The following is a 17781-nucleotide window of genomic DNA, read 5'->3' as shown; positions in this document are numbered from 1 at the left end:
TGGTGCCCCCTCATAGGACGACAAGTTTCATCAGTGTATGCAGAGCTTTTAAGGCCACAACATCAAGTGCTATCAGGCCCACCAGTGGTGGCAGCACCCTCACCCCCTCGGGGAGAGCAGCACCATCTCACACAACCACCCACCCTCCCCTCAAGGGCTGTCACCTCCCTCACGACCCACCCCCGAGCAGCCGGCAGCACCATCTCACACACACCCTCCCCTGAAGGGCTGTCACCTCCCTCACACCCCCGAGTGGTCGCCAGCGCTCTCCCCAACATCCTCACACCCCCCAGAGGCCGGCAGCCCCCTCACAACCCCCAGCCAGCTCACACCCCCCAGAGGCTGCCAGCCCCCTCACACCCCCCAACCCCCCTCACAACCCCCAGAGGCTGCCAGCCCCCTCACAACCGCCAGCCCCCTCACAACCCCCAGAGGCTGCCAGCCCCCTCACAACCGCCAGCCCCCTCACACCCCCCAGCCCCCTCACACCCCCCAGCCCCCTCACACCCCCCAGCCCCCTCACAACCCCCAGAGGCTGCCAGCCCCCTCACAACCGCCAGCCCCCTCACACCCGCCAGCCCCCTCACACCCCCCAGCCCCCTCACACCCCCCAGCCCCCTCACACCCCCCAGCCCCCTCACAACCCCCAGAGGCTGCCAGCCCCCTCACAACCGCCAGCCCCCTCACACCCCCCAGCCCCCTCACACCCCCCAGAGGCTGCCAGCCCCCTCACACCCCCCAGAGGCTGCCAGCCCCCTCACACCCCCCAGAGGCTGCCAGCCCCCTCACACCCCCCAGAGGCTGCCAGCCCCCTCACACCCCCCAGAGGCTGCCAGCCCCCTCACACCCCCCAACCCCCCTCACAACCCCCAGAGGCTGCCAGCCCCCTCACAACCGCCAGCCCCCTCACAACCCCCAGAGGCTGCCAGCCCCCTCACAACCGCCAGCCCCCTCACACCCCCCAGCCCCCTCACACCCCCCAGCCCCCTCACACCCCCCAGCCCCCTCACAACCCCCAGAGGCTGCCAGCCCCCTCACAACCGCCAGCCCCCTCACACCCGCCAGCCCCCTCACACCCCCCAGCCCCCTCACAACCGCCAGCCCCCTCACAACCGCCAGCCCCCTCACAACCCCCAGAGGCTGCCAGCCCCCTCACAACCGCCAGCCCCCTCACACCCCCCAGCCCCCTCACACCCCCCAGAGGCTGCCAGCCCCCTCACACCCCCCAGAGGCTGCCAGCCCCCTCACACCCCCCAGAGGCTGCCAGCCCCCTCACACCCCCCAGAGGCTGCCAGCCCCCTCACACCCCCCAGAGGCTGCCAGCCCCCTCACACCCCCCAGAGGCTGCCAGCCCCCTCACACCCCCCAGAGGCTGCCAGCCCCCTCACACCCCCCAGAGGCTGCCAGCCCCCTCACACCCCCCAGAGGCTGCCAGCCCCCTCACACCCCCCAGAGGCTGCCAGCCCCCTCACACCCCCCAGAGGCTGCCAGCCCCCTCACACCCCCCAGAGGCTGCCAGCCCCCTCACACCCCCCAGAGGCTGCCAGCCCCCTCACACCCCCCAGAGGCTGCCAGCCCCCTCACACCCCCCAGAGGCTGCCAGCCCCCTCACACCCCCCAGAGGCTGCCAGCCAACTCACCACCCCCCCCACGAGAAGCCGGCAGCGCCCTCAACAATGGCCGGCAGCCCCCTCACAACCCCCAGAGGCTGCCAGCCCCCTCACACCCCCCAGAGGCCGGCAGCGCCCTCACACCCCCCAGAGGCTGCCAGCCCTCTCACAACCCCCAGCCCCCCCCCCCCGAGAAGCCGGCAGCGCCCTCAACAATGGCCGGCAGCCCCCTCACGCCCCCGGCAGCGCCAGGTCCTCACCCACGTCGCTGTAGCTCATGTGCACCACTCTCCCCAGCGTGCTGAAGCTGCAGAGCGGGTCGCACAGCTCGGGGCCCACGCTGAACACTTCCACCTTACAGCCGCCGGCGCTGGTCACGAACACGCTGTCCCGCCCACAGGAGAACAGCTCCGGCGCCTGCCGGGTGGGCACGATCCTCTGCGAGCCGAAGGGATGGCAGTTGTAGAGCTGCACCATGGTGTCACCGTGTGGGGCACACGACCCTCATGTCCGGGTGCAGAGGGGGTTATTTAGGTCCATGGAGATGATGAGACGCGTAGTCCCCCGCACACCTGGACATGGACACAAGCAGTGTAGCGCTGCGGCTCCCGGGGCCCGTGTGACAGGACACTGCCTGCCCCAGCACAGCACACAGCGGCCGAGCCTCCCCTTCCTCCCAGCAGACATGTGACGCCCATTACCACATCACATGCACAGGGGACTGGGCGCGTCCATTACAGATGGATAGAGGGGGTGTAGCGGTGTACAACTGAATAGTCAGGCTGGACTGCGAGCATCCGAACGTCCGGCAGAAAGATACTGCGCAAGTGCCGGCTGTGTACGGGGTCATGTGCCGCCAGTGTATGTGCTTATTATAGCGCTCTAGTCATGTGACAGTAGCGGCTGCGGCTCAGGGTCACGTGACAGGGAGGGGTGGGCAAATAATCTGACAGGTGGGCTGCACGTGCACTGCTTGTAGGGGCCACTGTACGGTGCGCTGCTGGGGCCACACTAGTGTTGTATTAGGAGGCTCAGTCAGTTGCATCATATTTATTGGAAAGACGGGAGTAACATTGTTCCGTTAAGTAGACCCCCCTACAGAAAGAAAGCCCCCTGACTGTAGTGACTACTGCCGTGTGACCGCTCCGTCAGTCCCTACACTGCAGCAGAAGACCCCGCCCCTGTGTGACCCCGCTGGGCACTGATAGGCCCTCAGGTGCTAGACCCGCATTGGTTTCCATCAGCCATAGCTGGAGGGTAAATGCTAGACTGTATGGGCTCCTTCCAGGTGTGACGTCATTTCCGGGGGCGTGTCCTATCGGGGGCGTGTTCTCTATTGGTTAAGCCTAGACTGTATGGGCTCCTTCCAGGTCCTGACTGCTGCCCATACAGTGTAGCCAGCTCCCTACTGAAGATGCTAGACTGTATGGCCCATGATGTGAACTCAGAACACGCCCACTCCCGATAGGACACGCCCCGGAAATGACGTCATACCTGGGAGGAGCCCATTTAGTCTAGCATTTACCGTCCCTCTACACTTGCCTTCCGTCTATCCCTACCCTGTAAGTGCGGTCACGTGACATATAGACCACGTGATTTACGTAAACAAGTCCCTGCTGGCGTGTGTCTAGTCTGTGTAATGAGAGACGCCCTCAGGCCGTCACCCTCCGCTGTCAGTCACACGGGCGGAGGCGGATACATTTGTAGGCGGATACATTTGTACCGAGACGTGACGAGGACACAAATAACACCGGCCTGCTCTGGTTGTGAACACTGCTCGCATCACCCCGGCTTCAATCATGGCTCCGCCCCCGCCCGTTTCTTATTGGATAACATTGCATTCCTGTGACTTTAATTGGGTGTCGGGATCTTTGCTGCGCGCTCATTGGCTGTGACTTGAGGTGTGTACTGGGACTGTGAGAGCGGGAAGGCGGCCTGTACCGCTGCGTCTGTCGCCATGTCGGGGTTCATGAGGTAACGCTGTGTGATTGTGCAGTGTGCACTGCGGCGGAGAGTTGTAGCTTTGAATGGCGTTAGTGACTTTACCGCACAGTGTGCACGAAGTGAAAAGCTTAAAAAAGACGCAAAGCGGCCATTTTTTTGTTTTTATGGCGTTCATTGTACTGTAAAAATGACCCAGATAGTTGATTCTCCAGGACTGTACGGTTGTGGCGATGACAAACTTTATTGTGCAATTAACCAGAATCCCTCAATGTCTGTCCGCTATCATCCTTCTACTCCGCTAGATTTCTAAAACTGAACATGGACAAAACAGAATTCATCATCTTCCCCAATCTCACGCGATCCCCCCATTACAGTAAATGGCTGCCCACTCTCCCCAGTCCCACAAGCCCGCTGCCTCAGGGTAATCCTTGACACTGATCTCTCCTTCAAACCACATATCCAAGCCCTTTCCACTTCCTGCCGCCTTCAACTCAAAAATATTTCACAAATCCGTACATTCCTCAACCAAGAATCTGCAAAAACCCCTCGTCCATGCCCTCATCATCTCCCGCCTTGACTACTGCAGCCTCCTGCTCTGTGGCCTCCCCTCTGTGGCCTCACACTATCAGTATTTGGTCAGTATTTTACATCAGTATTTGTAAACCAAAACCAGGAGTGGGTGATAAATGCAGAAGTGGTGACATGTTTCTATTATACTTTTCCTCTGATTGTTCCACTCCTGGTTTTGGCTTACAAATACTGAGGTCAAATACTGACCAAATACTGCTAGTGTGACGGCAGCCTAAGACTCTCGCACCCCTCCAATCTATCTTAAACTCTGCTGCCCGACTAATCCACCTGTCCCCCCGTTATTCCCCGGCCTCTCCCCTCTGTCAATCCCTGCTCTGGCTCCCCATTAGGCTACTCTCACACTAGCGTCGGTACGGGCCCGTCGCAGTGCGTCGGGCCAACATACCGACGCATACTGTGAAATAAAATCACAACGGGGGCAGCGGATGCAGATTTACAACGCATCCGCTGCCCCATTGTAAGGTCCGGGGAGGAGGGGGCGGAGTTCCGGCCGCACATGCGCGTTTGGAAAAAGCAGAACCGATGGACAAAAAAACGTTGCATGGAACGTTTTTTTGTCCCAACGGACTGCAAAAACATGGCACATCCGTCGCACGACGCATGCGACGTGTGGCAATCTGTCGCAATGCGTTGCTAATGAAAGTCTATGGAGAAAAAAACGCATCCTGCAGGCAACTTTGCAGGATGCGGTTTTTCTCCAAAACGACGCATTGTGACGTGCGTCGAACGACGCAAGTGGGAAAGTAGCCTTACCCAGAGACTCCAGTACAAAACCCTAACCATGACATACAAAGCCATCAACAACCTGTCCCCTCCATACATCTGTGACCTCGTCTCCCAGTACTTTCCTGCACACAACCTCCGATCCTCACAAGATCTCCTTCTCTACTCCCCTCTTATCTCCTCTTCCCACAATCTGAATATACGTTAGGAAAGAATCAACCACAACAACTATACCATGGAAAGCCAAAGGAGTGAACCCACACAGAGGATAAATGTCAAATAGCCTTTATTAAGGTAAAGTGGCAACAATGTATAAAAAATCAGGATTTAAAAAAAAAAAAAAAATATATATATATATATATATATATATATATATATATTAAACGTCGCGAGATGTGGGTCTGAAATAAACTTCACAGCCTTTTTTCACCTTCATTTGTAGTTGGAGTGCTGCCTTCTTTTTCTGCTTGGTATAATATATATATATATATATATATATATTTAAACAAGTACGTAAATTTTATGACAGGATAATTAGAAAAATATTATACAGTTGTCATAATAGATATAAGTTGGTGACCTCCAATATTAGCCGATGCAGATTATAAAAGTTATTAAAAAATATATAAAAAAAAAAAAAAAAAATATACTAATAATTAATGTGCAAAAAAGCCCTACCAATGATTGATAAAAATTTTTTACTTGTGCAAAAAAAGCAGGAACGAAGGAAGTGATTCCGAAATGCGCGTCGGGGTGCGCGGTGACGGGACTTGGTGACCCTCCACACAGGTATTTTGCAGATATAATTTCCACTTTCGGACACTTGTCCTTTGCACTTCGCACTTTATTGGTGTGTCTTTTGAGCCTGCAGCAGTGTGCTGTTCTAATTTGTGGCTCTGCACTTATATATTGCCCATTTCTTTTGTACTCTGCACTTTATTGGTTTTTTTGAGCCTGCAGCTGTGTGCTTTTCAATTCTGTGGCTCTGCACATAGATATTTTGGCACAAGGAATATTTTTTGTACTTTGCACTTTATTGATGTTTTTTGAGCCCGCAACTGTGTGTTGATCTATTCTGTGGCTTTGCACATATACATTGCTTTTTTTGCACAAGTAAAAATTTTTTATCAATCATTGGTAGGGCTTTTTTGCACATTAATTATTCGTATATTTTTTTACACACTGTTTTTTATATTAATAACTTTTTTAATCTGCATCGGCTAATATTGGAGGTCACCAACTTATATCTATTATGACAACTGTATAATATTTTTCTAATTATCCTGTCATAAAATTTGCGTACTTGTTTATATATATATATATATATATATATATATATATATATATATATATATATATATATATATATATATATATATATATATTTTAATCCTGATTTTTTTTTTTTTTTTTTATACATTGTTGCCACTTTACCTTAATAAAGGATATTTGACATTTATCCTCTGTGTGGGTTCACTCCTTTGGCTTTCCATGGTATAGTTGTTGTGGTTGATTCTTCCCACAATCGTATACAAGATTTCTCCCATTCATCACCCCTACTCCGAAACTCTCTACCACAACATATCAAACTCTCGCCTACCATCGAAACCTTCAAAAAGAATCTGAAGACCTACCTCTTCTGGCAAGCCTACAACCTGCAGTAACCACCAATACAGCATTCTATAATGCTCTATATCTGCCCCAAGCCGACCTGCAAGAAAAGAAAAATAACTTTTGTTATACTCACCTGCGGGCGGTCCGGTCCGAGGGGCGTCGCTGGTCTTGGTCTGGCGTCTCCCTTCTTTTTGCGGTGCCGCCCTCTTGCTTGCTTCGCGTGGATCCCTTCGGCTCTTTGCCCTTTCCCAGCGCACTGGAGTACTTTATTCTGCCCTCGACAGTGTAGAGAAATACGCCTGTGCAGGAGCACGGTGCCGAGGAGACGTCATCCACACAAACCGGGAAGAAGGACGGCACCGGACCAAGACCAACGACGCCCATCGGACCGGACCGCCCCACAGGTGAGTATAATAAGGCTATGTGCACACTTTGCAGATTGGTGTGTGGATTTTTTCGCACTGTTTTTGCAAAATCCGCAGGTAAACCGCACGGCGGATTACCCGCAGATTTACCGCAGTTTATGTGCGGATGCCACCTGCGGTTTTACATCTGCGGATTCCTATTGAGGAGCAGGTGTAAACCTCTGCGGAATCCACACAAAGAATTGACATGCTGCGGGAAAAACAATGCTGCGTTTCTGCGTGTTTTTTTTCCGCAGCATGTGCATTGTGGATTTTGTTTTCCGTACTTTTACATGGTACTGTACACTGCATGGAAAACGGCTGTGGATCCGTAGCAAAATCCGCAACGTGTGCACATAGCCTAAAAGTTATTTTTCTTCTCTTAGGCTCTTAGACATTGTAATGATTGGTCCAACAACATAAAAATGACTTTTGAATATATATTTTTACTTATATCAAATGCCTTTTTTACTCTGTCGCCTCATTGGGGGACACAGGACCATGGGTGTTATGCTGCTGTCCACTAGGAGGCGACACTATACATAATCTGAAAAAGATTAACCGTGGCCCCTCCTCTGCCGTATACACCCCTGGACGGCGTCGGCCTTCTCCAGTTTTTGCTTAGTGTCGCATAGGAGGCACACCTAAGATTTATTACTCCTTTTCTCCAGTCACCTTCCACGACAGCAGTACTGGAGGATGTCTCCCCGCCCTAATGGGGGACAGGAAACACAAAGAGGTTAAATACCCTCCCCTTCCTGCCATCTCCAGTGTTTTTCCTGTCCCCTATTGGGGCATGAAGAGGTCCTGCGGTAGTGCTGCCGTGGCCGGCGATCGGAGCACTCAGGTCTTACCTAGCTGGGCAGCCTGGGTCGGGATGTCTCCTCCCTGCGGCGCTGCTCCCGTCTCCCCACATGGTGCGGACTCGGGACCCTTTCTCCGCTCCTCCCGCGCTCCTTCGGGAGTAAAGCGGAGCGGTGTGGTGCGGCCGGGGTCCCCGCGCGGCTCCCCGGCATTTCCTCCTCTCCTCATGGCCGGAAACAGTGGACGCGCGAACCGGAAGTACCCGAACTTCCGGTTCTCTGCATGTGCGTTCCAGCGGTGGAACGCACGCGCGTCGGACTGCAGTTTCTGTTGGCGGCATAGCGGTCTTTCCCCTACGCCTGGGACCGGGAGGAGGAGCACAACATGGGACGCAACTTCCACGGTATTTAACCCTGGTAGTCACCTCCAGGTAAGGCCCCCTGTCTGACTGACTGGACTACAGTGCTGACTGACCATGGAGGGTGACAGATCTATCTCTGCTTCTGCCGAGCCCTGCGTCCTCCCTCCTACTGTGAGTAGTGGGTTAAGGTCCCTTTATCCCTGTATTCCTTAGGGTGCCATATACTTAGTCCCCTTCTCTCTCTTTTTTAGGGAGACAAGGCCTCTGCCCCTAGGAAGGACAGATCGTCCAAGACAAAATCGGAAGATCGTAAATGTGGTGTTTGTGCATCAAAACTACCTTCTTCTTACAAGAAGAGACTATGCCAGCCCTGCACCGATGAAATAATTCGCTCAGAACAGCCATCCTTGTTTGAGAGCATTAAATCCCTCATTAAACAGGAAGTGCAATCCTCGGTATCGGCCCTTTCCCAGTCTCTTACCTCCGCCACCTCCTCCTAAAAAAAGGAAGACGGCGGCGGTTAATTCTGATTCAGATTCTGGTGAAGTTCATTCCTCCGGCTCGGAGGATTTGTGGGAGAATGAGGGCTCCACTTCCACCCCCAGAGAGGAGAGTAAAAAATATTATTTTTCCTCAGAGGACATACAGGAGTTAATCAGTATGGTCAGGGGGACAATGGGTGTTGAGGAGGAGGAGGAGAAGCCATCGGTGCAGGATGAGATGTTCGGTGGGTTGAAACCTAAAAAATTAAAAGGGTTCCCTATACATGAGAATGTACAGAGTCTCATCCTTCATGAATGGGAATCACCTGAAAAAGGTATTTCTGTTCCCTCTGAACTTAAAAATCGTTTTTCTCTCGATGGAGATGTCTCTCTGTGGGATACCCGTAAGGTAGACGTGCAGGTCTCTAGAGTGTCAAAAAAGACAACCCTCCCTTTCGAGGATTCTTCCCAACTCAGAGACCCTATGGACCGCAAAATGGAGAGTTTACTAAGAAGATCGTGGGAGACTTCTACCAATCTCCTTAAAACAAACATTGCGTCCACCTGCGTGGCTAGATCCCTATTTCGTTGGCTCCGCACGCTGGAAGACCACCTTACCCAGGGAACATCTAGGGAAATAATCTTAGATTCTCTCCCGCTTCTCCAGAAAGCTACGGGCTTCCTGGCCGATGCTTCGGCAGAGTCCGTAAGAGTGGCTGCCAAATCAGCAGTTCTCTCTAACTCAGCCAGAAGAGCTCTATGGCTCAAGTCTTGGAGTGGGGATATAACGTCCAAAACAAAACTATGTGCCATTCCCTTTCAGGGCCGCTATCTGTTCGGGCAGGCCCTGGATGATATTCTGGATAAAGCAACGGACAAAAAGAAAGCGCTTCCGGAACAGAGAAATCCGAAGAAACGTTTTTTTCGTCCCTCAAAAGAGCAACCCTTCCAACGGGAATTCAAAGGGAAAGGCAAATCAGGACGCTGGAGCTATCCTAAAGGGGGGAAAGGTAGGAACATCCTGGTTCCCCAGTCCCAGCAGACCCCAGAAAAGCAGTGACTACGCCCAGAGCGTTGGGGGGCGTCTCTCGAACTTTATCAACCAGTGGAGGTCCATTTCGTCGAACCAGTGGGTACTCGACACTATTCAGAATGGACTAAAATTAGAGTTCGAGAGCCCTCCCCCTCATCACATGAGGATAACCTCATTACAGAGTCTCAGCCCTCAGGGCGCATTCCTTTCCGGCCTACAGAACTTACTCCAGGAAGGAGTAATTTCCCCAGTACCTCAGCAAGAAATTGGCAGAGGACACTATTCCCATCTGTTTCTGATCAAGAAGCCTTCGGGGAAGCACCGAATAATAATCAACTTGAAGCCCCTGAATCAAGTAATAACCTACAGAAGGTTCAAGATGGAGTCGGTCAAGACAGCGATCCCTCTGATAGAACAGGACTGGGTGATGGCTACAGTAGATCTGAGGGACGCTTATTACCACGTCCCAATCCATCCAGAATTCCGGAAGTTCCTAAGATTTGCAATATCTCAGGATCGGGAGATAGTACACTATCAGTTCAACTCCCTTCCCTTCGGAATCGCCTCAGCACCCAGAGTCTTTACAAAAATCATGACAGAAGCCATTATATTCATCCGTCTTCAGGGGATCTGCATAGTACCCTATCTAGACGATCTTCTCATTGTCGCTCCCTCAGTCTCCCGCCTCAGTGCCGACTTAACAAGGTCTCTAGAAATCCTAAAATCATTGGGTTGGATCCCAAATCTAGAAAAATCGGACCTTCATCCCTCCAGGAGGAAGAAGTTCCTAGGAGTCCTTCTGGACTCGGAGGCGAGGAGATCCTTTCTGCCCAGAGAACGTCAACTCGATCTGGTACAGAAGATAACGGCATTCAGAACCCTGAAGGCTCCTACTCTACGACATTCCATGTCTGTGCTGGGATCTCTAACATCTTGTATCCAGATGGTACCTTGGGCACAAGCCCACACGAGAATCCTCCAAACCCATGTCCTATCATCCTGGGACGGTCAGCAGAGTTCTCTCTCCAAGAGAGTTTGCCTTCCCAATCATGTCAAGGCATCCCTGGCATGGTTGTTACGGGTTCGAAACCTCCAAAAGGGGGTCAGTTGGGATCAGATCCCACTAAAGACACTAACATCGGATGCCAGTCAAAGGGGATGGGGAGCTATAGTCGAGGGAACCCATTTCCAGGGCACCTGGGGCCCAGACATCAGAGCAAGCTCTTCAAACTTCAGAGAACTGAAAGCAGTAGAAGATGCATTAAGAGCTGCATCCTCCCTTGTTCAAGGACACCATGTCAGAATATATTCCGACAACATGACCACGGTAGCATACCTTCGTCATCAAGGAGGCACAAGATTCAGGAAACTAAAGACCTTAGCCTCAAACATTTTTTTCTGGGCAGAGAGACACGTTCTCTCTATCTCAGCAATTCACCTGAAGGGGTCAGCCAATACCCAGGCAGATTTCTTGAGCAGAAGGGATGTGCATCCAGGAGAATGGTGTCTGGACCAGGAGGTCTTTCTCTCCCTGATTTCCAGATGGGGGATCCCAGAGGTGGACCTTTTTGCCAACAGTCAGAATGCCAAGCTGCGAATTTATTTCTCCTTAAATATGACAGACAGAGCACTGGGCATGGATGCGTTCTCTCACCCATGGAGGTTCGACCTTGTTTATGCATTCCCTCCGATCCCATTAATATCGAAAACTCTACAGAAGATCCGATCGGAACGAGTTACGGCGATTTTGATAGCGCCAACATGGCCAGGGAGGAGTTGGTACAGCGCCCTGTTAGACATGGCCCAGGAAGGTCCAGTGTGTCTACCACAGAAGGAAAATCTTCTTCGTCAGGGTCCATTGCTGCATCCAAACCTTCAGATTGAATCTTTCAGCATGGCTTCTGAGGCCGAGATACTAAAGGCAAGAGGTCTCTCAGATGGAGTAATTCATACTCTCCAGAACAGTAGAAAACCCATAACAAATGCCATTCATGCCAAAATCTGGGAGAGGTTTTCATCGTGGTATCTTCCAGACATTCCTGATCCATTTCATCCAAATATTGCCAAAATTCTGGACTTCTTGCAAAAGGGTCTAGAGTTGGGTCTTAAGCCTAACACCTTAAAGGTACAAATTTCAGCACTTAGCTCCTATTTCGATCAGGATCTAGCCAAACATCGGTGGATCAGGCGCTTTGTTACTTCAGCAACTAGAATCCGTCCCAGAGTTCTCAACAATACTCCTCCTTGGGACCTTAATCTGGTCCTTAAGAGTCTAACTCGAGATCCTTTTGAGCCTTTATCTCATATTTCATTAAAGGTTCTTACCCTAAAAACGGTCTTTTTAGTGGCTATTACCTCGGCCAGACGGATAGGAGAACTGCATGCCCTATCCATACAAGAGCCTTACTTAAGGGTAACATCTGATAGTATAATCCTGCGTCTAGATCCTACCTTCCTACCTAAAGTAACATCAGACTTTCATAGAGGTCAGGACATAGTGTTGCCCTCGTTCTACCCAGATCCTTCTAATGTGAAGGAAGAGTCCTTCCACACTCTGGATGTCCGCAGAGTGGTGTTACATTATCTTTCACAAACAGAGAGTTGGAGGATTGACCAAAATCTCTTCATTCAACTCTCCGGGAAGAACAAAGGCAGAAAGGCTACGAAAAATACTATCGCCAACTGGATTAAACAAGCCATATCTCTGGCATACTCATCCCAGAATCTACCACCTCCTCCATCACTGAAGGCCCATTCTACACGGTCGGTGTCAACATCATGGGCAGAGAGGGGTGACGCTTCTACGGAGCAGATTTGCAGAGCTGCCACCTGGTCATCAGTACATACGTTCACCAGGCACTACAGGCTTGATTTCAACCGGGATTTAACTTTCGGCAGAACAGTTCTGCAGGCGGTTGTCCCCCCCCTAGAAATTATTTGTTGGTACTACTCCAGTACCGCTGTCGTGGAAGGTGACTAGAGAAAATAGAATTATTCTTACCGTTAATTCGGTTTCTAGGAACCTTCCACGACAGCACTAATTTCCCTCCCTATCTGATGATTTTATCTGATGATTCCTGCACTTAAGTGGTAACTATACATACTACTGTGTCCAGAAAAAACACTGGAGATGGCAGGAAGGGGAGGGTATTTAACCTCTTTGTGTTTCCTGTCCCCCATTAGGGCGGGGAGACATCCTCCAGTACCGCTGTCGTGGAAGGTTCCTAGAAACCGAATTAACGGTAAGAATAATTCTATTTTTTTCCCCCGACGGATTACAGATGAAGAAAAGTTGGTCTCCTGTGAGACTCCCGGCATGGCTCCTTCCTCGGCCCCCTATTATGGGGTGCCCGGTTGAAGTCGAGATGGCTATTCCCCATGTCGCTTTTCCCCAGTCCCTCGGGTGCCCCATTCCCCATGTCGCTCCTTCCCCAATTCCTTTTGGTTCCTTGGTTGAGGTCGAGGCGAGGATAAAGCCCCTGAAGGTGATAGCCGCAACCTCCCTAATCCCCCTCTGGGGGCATTAGGTTGAGACGCCTCAGGTAGGGCCTGTACAGGCAGCACTGTGCAGCTCCCAGCAATGGGCCAGCACACTGCGCCTGCATCCAGGGACCCCAGCCCAGCTGTGGGCTCCTGTCAGGGCCGGGGGAGTGCAGGCAGGCATGCCACAATAGAGACACAGGGCTCCCTGCACCCCTGTCTCTGCGGCAGCACCAGCTCTGTACTGCCTCAGGGGGACCCCTTACAGGGCCCCCCTTTCGCTTATAGCCCCACCGCTATCCTGCTTTTAAATCTGGGGGGAGGTCCGGTTCAGATCCGACCCCTCCTGGACTTCCGCGCCGGCCTGGAGCCTTTCTGGGCATCAGGCATCTAATTTAGGCCGCGGCTTCGGCCTAGCTGAAGCCGCCACCTCCTCTCCGCCCCCGGCCCGCCCCCCCGGATGACAAATATGACACTCTACAGTGTCAGAGGGGTCGGATCGAGACAGAAAGAGCGCGTTGTTTTGCCGCCTTTTTTCTCAGCTTTCCGCCCCCTTCTCCCCCTGCCTCTTCTCCTCGGCGGCCATTTCTACTGCAGGAGGGATTAACCCTGCATCTCCCGGTCAGCAGGACCAGGCCAGCCAGTCTCCGGGGGGCACAGGACTGTGGTTCTTCGGCGCTGGACCTAGGGGCAAACTGGTGGAGTAAGATCACAGTTGGGTTGTTTTACTCGGCTGTGAATCCATATTCCCTATAAGGCTCCCCTATAGGTTCCTCTGCATAGCTACCCCTGTAAGGTCCTCTGCATAGCCAGCCCTTCTGCACTCTGTGCACTATGCCGGGCTCAAGGTCCAAGAGAACCAGGCAGGACTGCTATTATGCATTCTGCACAGCCTGCAGGACCGCTCTCCCCAGTGGCAGCACGTACCCGCACTGCCAGGACTGCTCTGGCTACTGTGTCAGAGCCCCAAGAAGCTCCTGCCAATGCTTCGGTGTCTAATGCCACGCCAGAATGGGTCACTCAGATGTCGCAATGTATGATGCAGTCTATAGATAACCTAACCTCCACATTGCTTCAGGATCTGCAGAGTCACGCCTCGGCTATGACCGTTACGCAGCAAAGGGAGAGCTTGAATCCAGGTCATCTAGACCATCCCCTTCCAGGGGCAGACAATGCAGATCTCCGCAATCCCCGACCAGAGAAGGCCTCCGCCCCAGCTCACCCAGCAGGGGACGCCTCAGTGATACACAGGATTCGGAAGGCATCTGTGACTCCGACTCAGACAAGGAAACGGAGGGGTCCCTGATCCCAATCCACCCTAGCAATGCAGCGCTAGTTGAGGACTTAATCTCTTCCATCCATCGGGTGCTGGACATTTCTGATCCGCCACCTGAGGCCCCAGAACACAAGATTTCTTTTGAATGACCTCTGAAGCCGCCTAAGGTTTTCTCTAAGGCTACGTTCAGACTAGCGTTGCGCGCCGCTGCGTCGGCGACGCAACGCACGACGCACACAAAAACGCGGCAAAACGCACGCAAAAACGCTGCGTTTTGCGACGCGTGCGTCGTTTTTTGCCGAAAATCGGACGCAAGAAAAATGCAACTTGTTGCGTTTTCATGGTCCGACGCTAGCGGCAAAAAAGACGCAAGTGTTGCAAAACGCAACACACAAAAACGCATGCGTCCCCCATGTTAAACATAGGGGCGCATGACGCGTGCGTCGCCGCTGCGTCGCCCGACGCTAAGGCGACGCACACTAGCAGAACGCTAGTGTGAACGTAGCCTAACCACCCAGAGTTTAAGGCGATCCTTAAAAAGAAGCTCTCACAGCCTGAGAAAAAATTTGCTAATCGCAAATATCTGGAGGCGAGGTACCCCTTCCCGCAGAAAGATACCAAGGAATGGACAGACCCACCCAAAGTGGATCCCCCAGTCTCTAGACTAGCAGCACATATCCTCCTTTCACTGCCAGATAGCTCAACCCTCAGGGACGGAGCAGACCGGCAGGTAGAAAGCATGGCTCGCTCAATTTTCGAGGCTACAGGGGCATCCCTGGCTCCCGCGTTCGCTTCAGTTTGGGCTGCCAAGGCCATTCTGGCCTGGGCCAAAAATTTACAAGCTGGCCACCAAGCATCCGCTCCTGAGTGGTCGGACCAAGCGGTTCAAATAGCAGTTGTAGCAGATTACATGCTTCATGTAGCTCTGGATTCAGCAAGGGGCGTAGCGGGGATAGCATCAAACGCCATCACAATTCGGCGTATCCTCTGGCTGCGGAAATGGAAAGCGGACGCAGCCTCAAAGAAGTCCCTCACGCACCTCCCCTACCTCAGTGGGCGACTTTTCGGTGAACAGTTGGACACGATATCCAACGCCACCGGTGGTAAGGGTACCTCTCTTCCCCAACTGAAACCTAAGTGCACTTACAAGAAGCGTAACCAAACTCGATTCCAATCGTTTCGGAATTCTTCGGGCTGGTCCATCTCATGTTCAGCACAAAATCGTAACCGTTCCCCACGCAGGGACAACTCACGTTCGACGCAAAGTTCGGACAAGACCTGGCAGTCAAAAGCAGCCCAGTCTAAGCCCAGAGGAGGAAAATCTCAGACTTTCTCCTCATCATGACTCACGGACTCTGGAAGACACCACACCCGTAGGTGGCCGACTTTTGCTCTTTCACCATGTCTGGCTGCCTATTACAGAAGACAGGTGGGTCAGGGAACTAGTGTCTTCCGGATACAAGATAGAGTTCACCTCCAACCCACCGGACCGATTCTTCTTCTCTGTCCCCCCAAAACCACCAGCCAAGGCTCGTGCCTTCCAACAAGCGTTCTCGCTTTTTCAAGCAGGAGTCATAGTACCGGTCCCCACGGCTGAGCGCTTCCGAGGGTTCTACTCCAATCTATTCGTAATCCCCAAGAAAGGAGGCAGCGTGCGGCCCATACTGGACCTAAAACAGCTCAACAAATATGTATGGTCCGTCACCTCCGCATGGAGTCCCTTCGGTCCATCATTGCGTCCATAGAGAAGGGAGAATATCGCGCCTCCATAGACATACAAGACTCATACCTGCCTATACTGATTGCACCTGCCCATCAGAGACTTCTCATGTTCGCAATCGACCGGGACCTCTACCTGTTCGTGGCTCTCCCATTCGGACTTGCCACGGCTCCCAGAGTGTTTACCAAAGTCATGGCAGCCACCATGGACATCCTGCACTCCAGAGGCATAGTAGTCGTTCCATACTTGGACGATCTACTCATCAAATCTCCCACCTTCAAGGACTGCGAGCTCAGAGTCTCAATCACAATCGACACTCTGAGTCACATGGGCTGGTTAGTCAACCTACAAAAGTCATCACCAACCCCGAGTCTGTCTTTGACCTTCCTGGGAATGCTATTCAACACCTCCAGGGGTCTAGTTCTCCTTCCTAAGGACAAGGCACTGGTTCTCCACCTAGGAGTTCGCACCTTCTTGCGCAAACCCTCTCGATCTTTCCGGTTTGCCATGAGAGTCCTCGGCAGGATGGGTGCAGCAATAGAAGTTGTCCCATTTAGCCAGTTTCGCCTCAGGCCTCTCCAACTAGCCATTCTCAAGTCCTGGGACAAGAACCCTTTCTCTCTCGACAGGGAGTTCCGGCTAACGTCGTCAACCAAGAGGTCCCTGCACTCGTGGCTCAAACCAACCTCGCTAGCAAAGGGGAAATCCTTTCTCACAGGTCAATGGAAGGTTCTGACCACCGATGCGAGCCTGACGGGTTGGGGTGCAGTGCACCTACACCACAAGGCACAGGGCAAGTGGTCCCCAGTGGAAGCGACCATGCCCATCAACATCCTGGAAATTCGTGCCATCCTCCTGGCATTGAGGGCCTTGAATCACTTACTGGCCTCTCACATCAGAATACAGTCAGACAATGCCACGGCTGTGGCATATGTGAATCACCAAGGGGGGACCCGCAGTACCCAGGCATAGTAACATAGTTAGTAAGGCCGAAAAAAGACATCTGTCCATCCAGTTCAGCCTATATTCCATCATAATAAATCCCCAGATCTACGTCCTTCTACAGAACCTAATAATTGTAGGCGATGCAAGAAGTGTCACATATCCTCAACTGGGCGGAGGGTACAGGGTCGGTTCTCTCGGCGGACCACATTCTGGGTGTGGACAACTGGGAAGCAGACTTCCTCAGCCGACAAGGAATAGGCTCGGGAGAGTGGTCTCTCCATCCTGAAATTTTTTGCCAGATCTGCCATCGCTGGGGGACCCCGGATGTGGACCTAATGGCATCCCACTTCAATGCCAAGGTCTCCAAATTTATGGCCAGAACACACGATCCGTGGTCGCTCGGAGCAGACGCTCTGGTTCAGGACTGGACCCAGTTCCAGCTTCTGTACATTTTTCCACCTCTCCCCCTGATATCCAGAGTGGTGAGGAAGATCAAGCAAGTGGGAGTTCCAACCATCCTAATCGCGCCGGACTGGCCCAGACGTACATGCTACGCCGACATCGTACAACTTACAGCAGATGCCCCCTGGCGTCTCCCCGACCGCCCCGATCTTCTATCACAAGGCCCGTTCTACCACCAGAACTCAGGGGCTCTCAATTTGACGGTGTGGCCCTTGAGACCTGGGTTCTAACCCAGGCAGGGCTCTCGCCGGACGTCATTGGAACCATGATCAGGGCACGGAAGGCAGCCTCTGGCAAGATTTATTACCGTACCTGGAAAGCTTTCTTTACCT

General features: G+C 52.5%; 2 protein-coding genes across 2 annotated transcripts in view; one reads left to right on the top strand and one right to left on the bottom strand.

Annotated features, from left to right (window-relative positions):
• Positions 1-2489, bottom strand: part of LOC138638374 (BLOC-2 complex member HPS3-like) — a 95185-nt gene extending 92696 nt beyond the window's left edge. Inside the window, exon 1 of the mRNA XM_069727609.1 lies at positions 1871-2489. Coding sequence (XP_069583710.1) covers positions 1871-2087 — 217 coding nt within the window. The 5' untranslated portion in view covers positions 2088-2489. The remainder of the gene's footprint in view (positions 1-1870) is intronic.
• A 955-nt stretch (positions 2490-3444) lies between these two features.
• HLTF (helicase like transcription factor) overlaps positions 3445-17781 on the top strand; it is a 178774-nt gene continuing 164437 nt past the window's right edge. The window contains exon 1 of the mRNA XM_069727608.1: positions 3445-3584. Coding sequence (XP_069583709.1) covers positions 3568-3584 — 17 coding nt within the window. The 5' untranslated portion in view covers positions 3445-3567. The remainder of the gene's footprint in view (positions 3585-17781) is intronic.

The sequence above is a fragment of the Ranitomeya imitator genome, chromosome 5 (genome assembly GCF_032444005.1).
Source record: "Ranitomeya imitator isolate aRanImi1 chromosome 5, aRanImi1.pri, whole genome shotgun sequence".
Taxonomy (NCBI): Eukaryota; Metazoa; Chordata; class Amphibia; order Anura; family Dendrobatidae; genus Ranitomeya; species Ranitomeya imitator.
The sequence above is the reverse complement of the archived record's forward strand: the minus strand, read 5'-3'. Positions and strand labels throughout refer to the sequence as shown.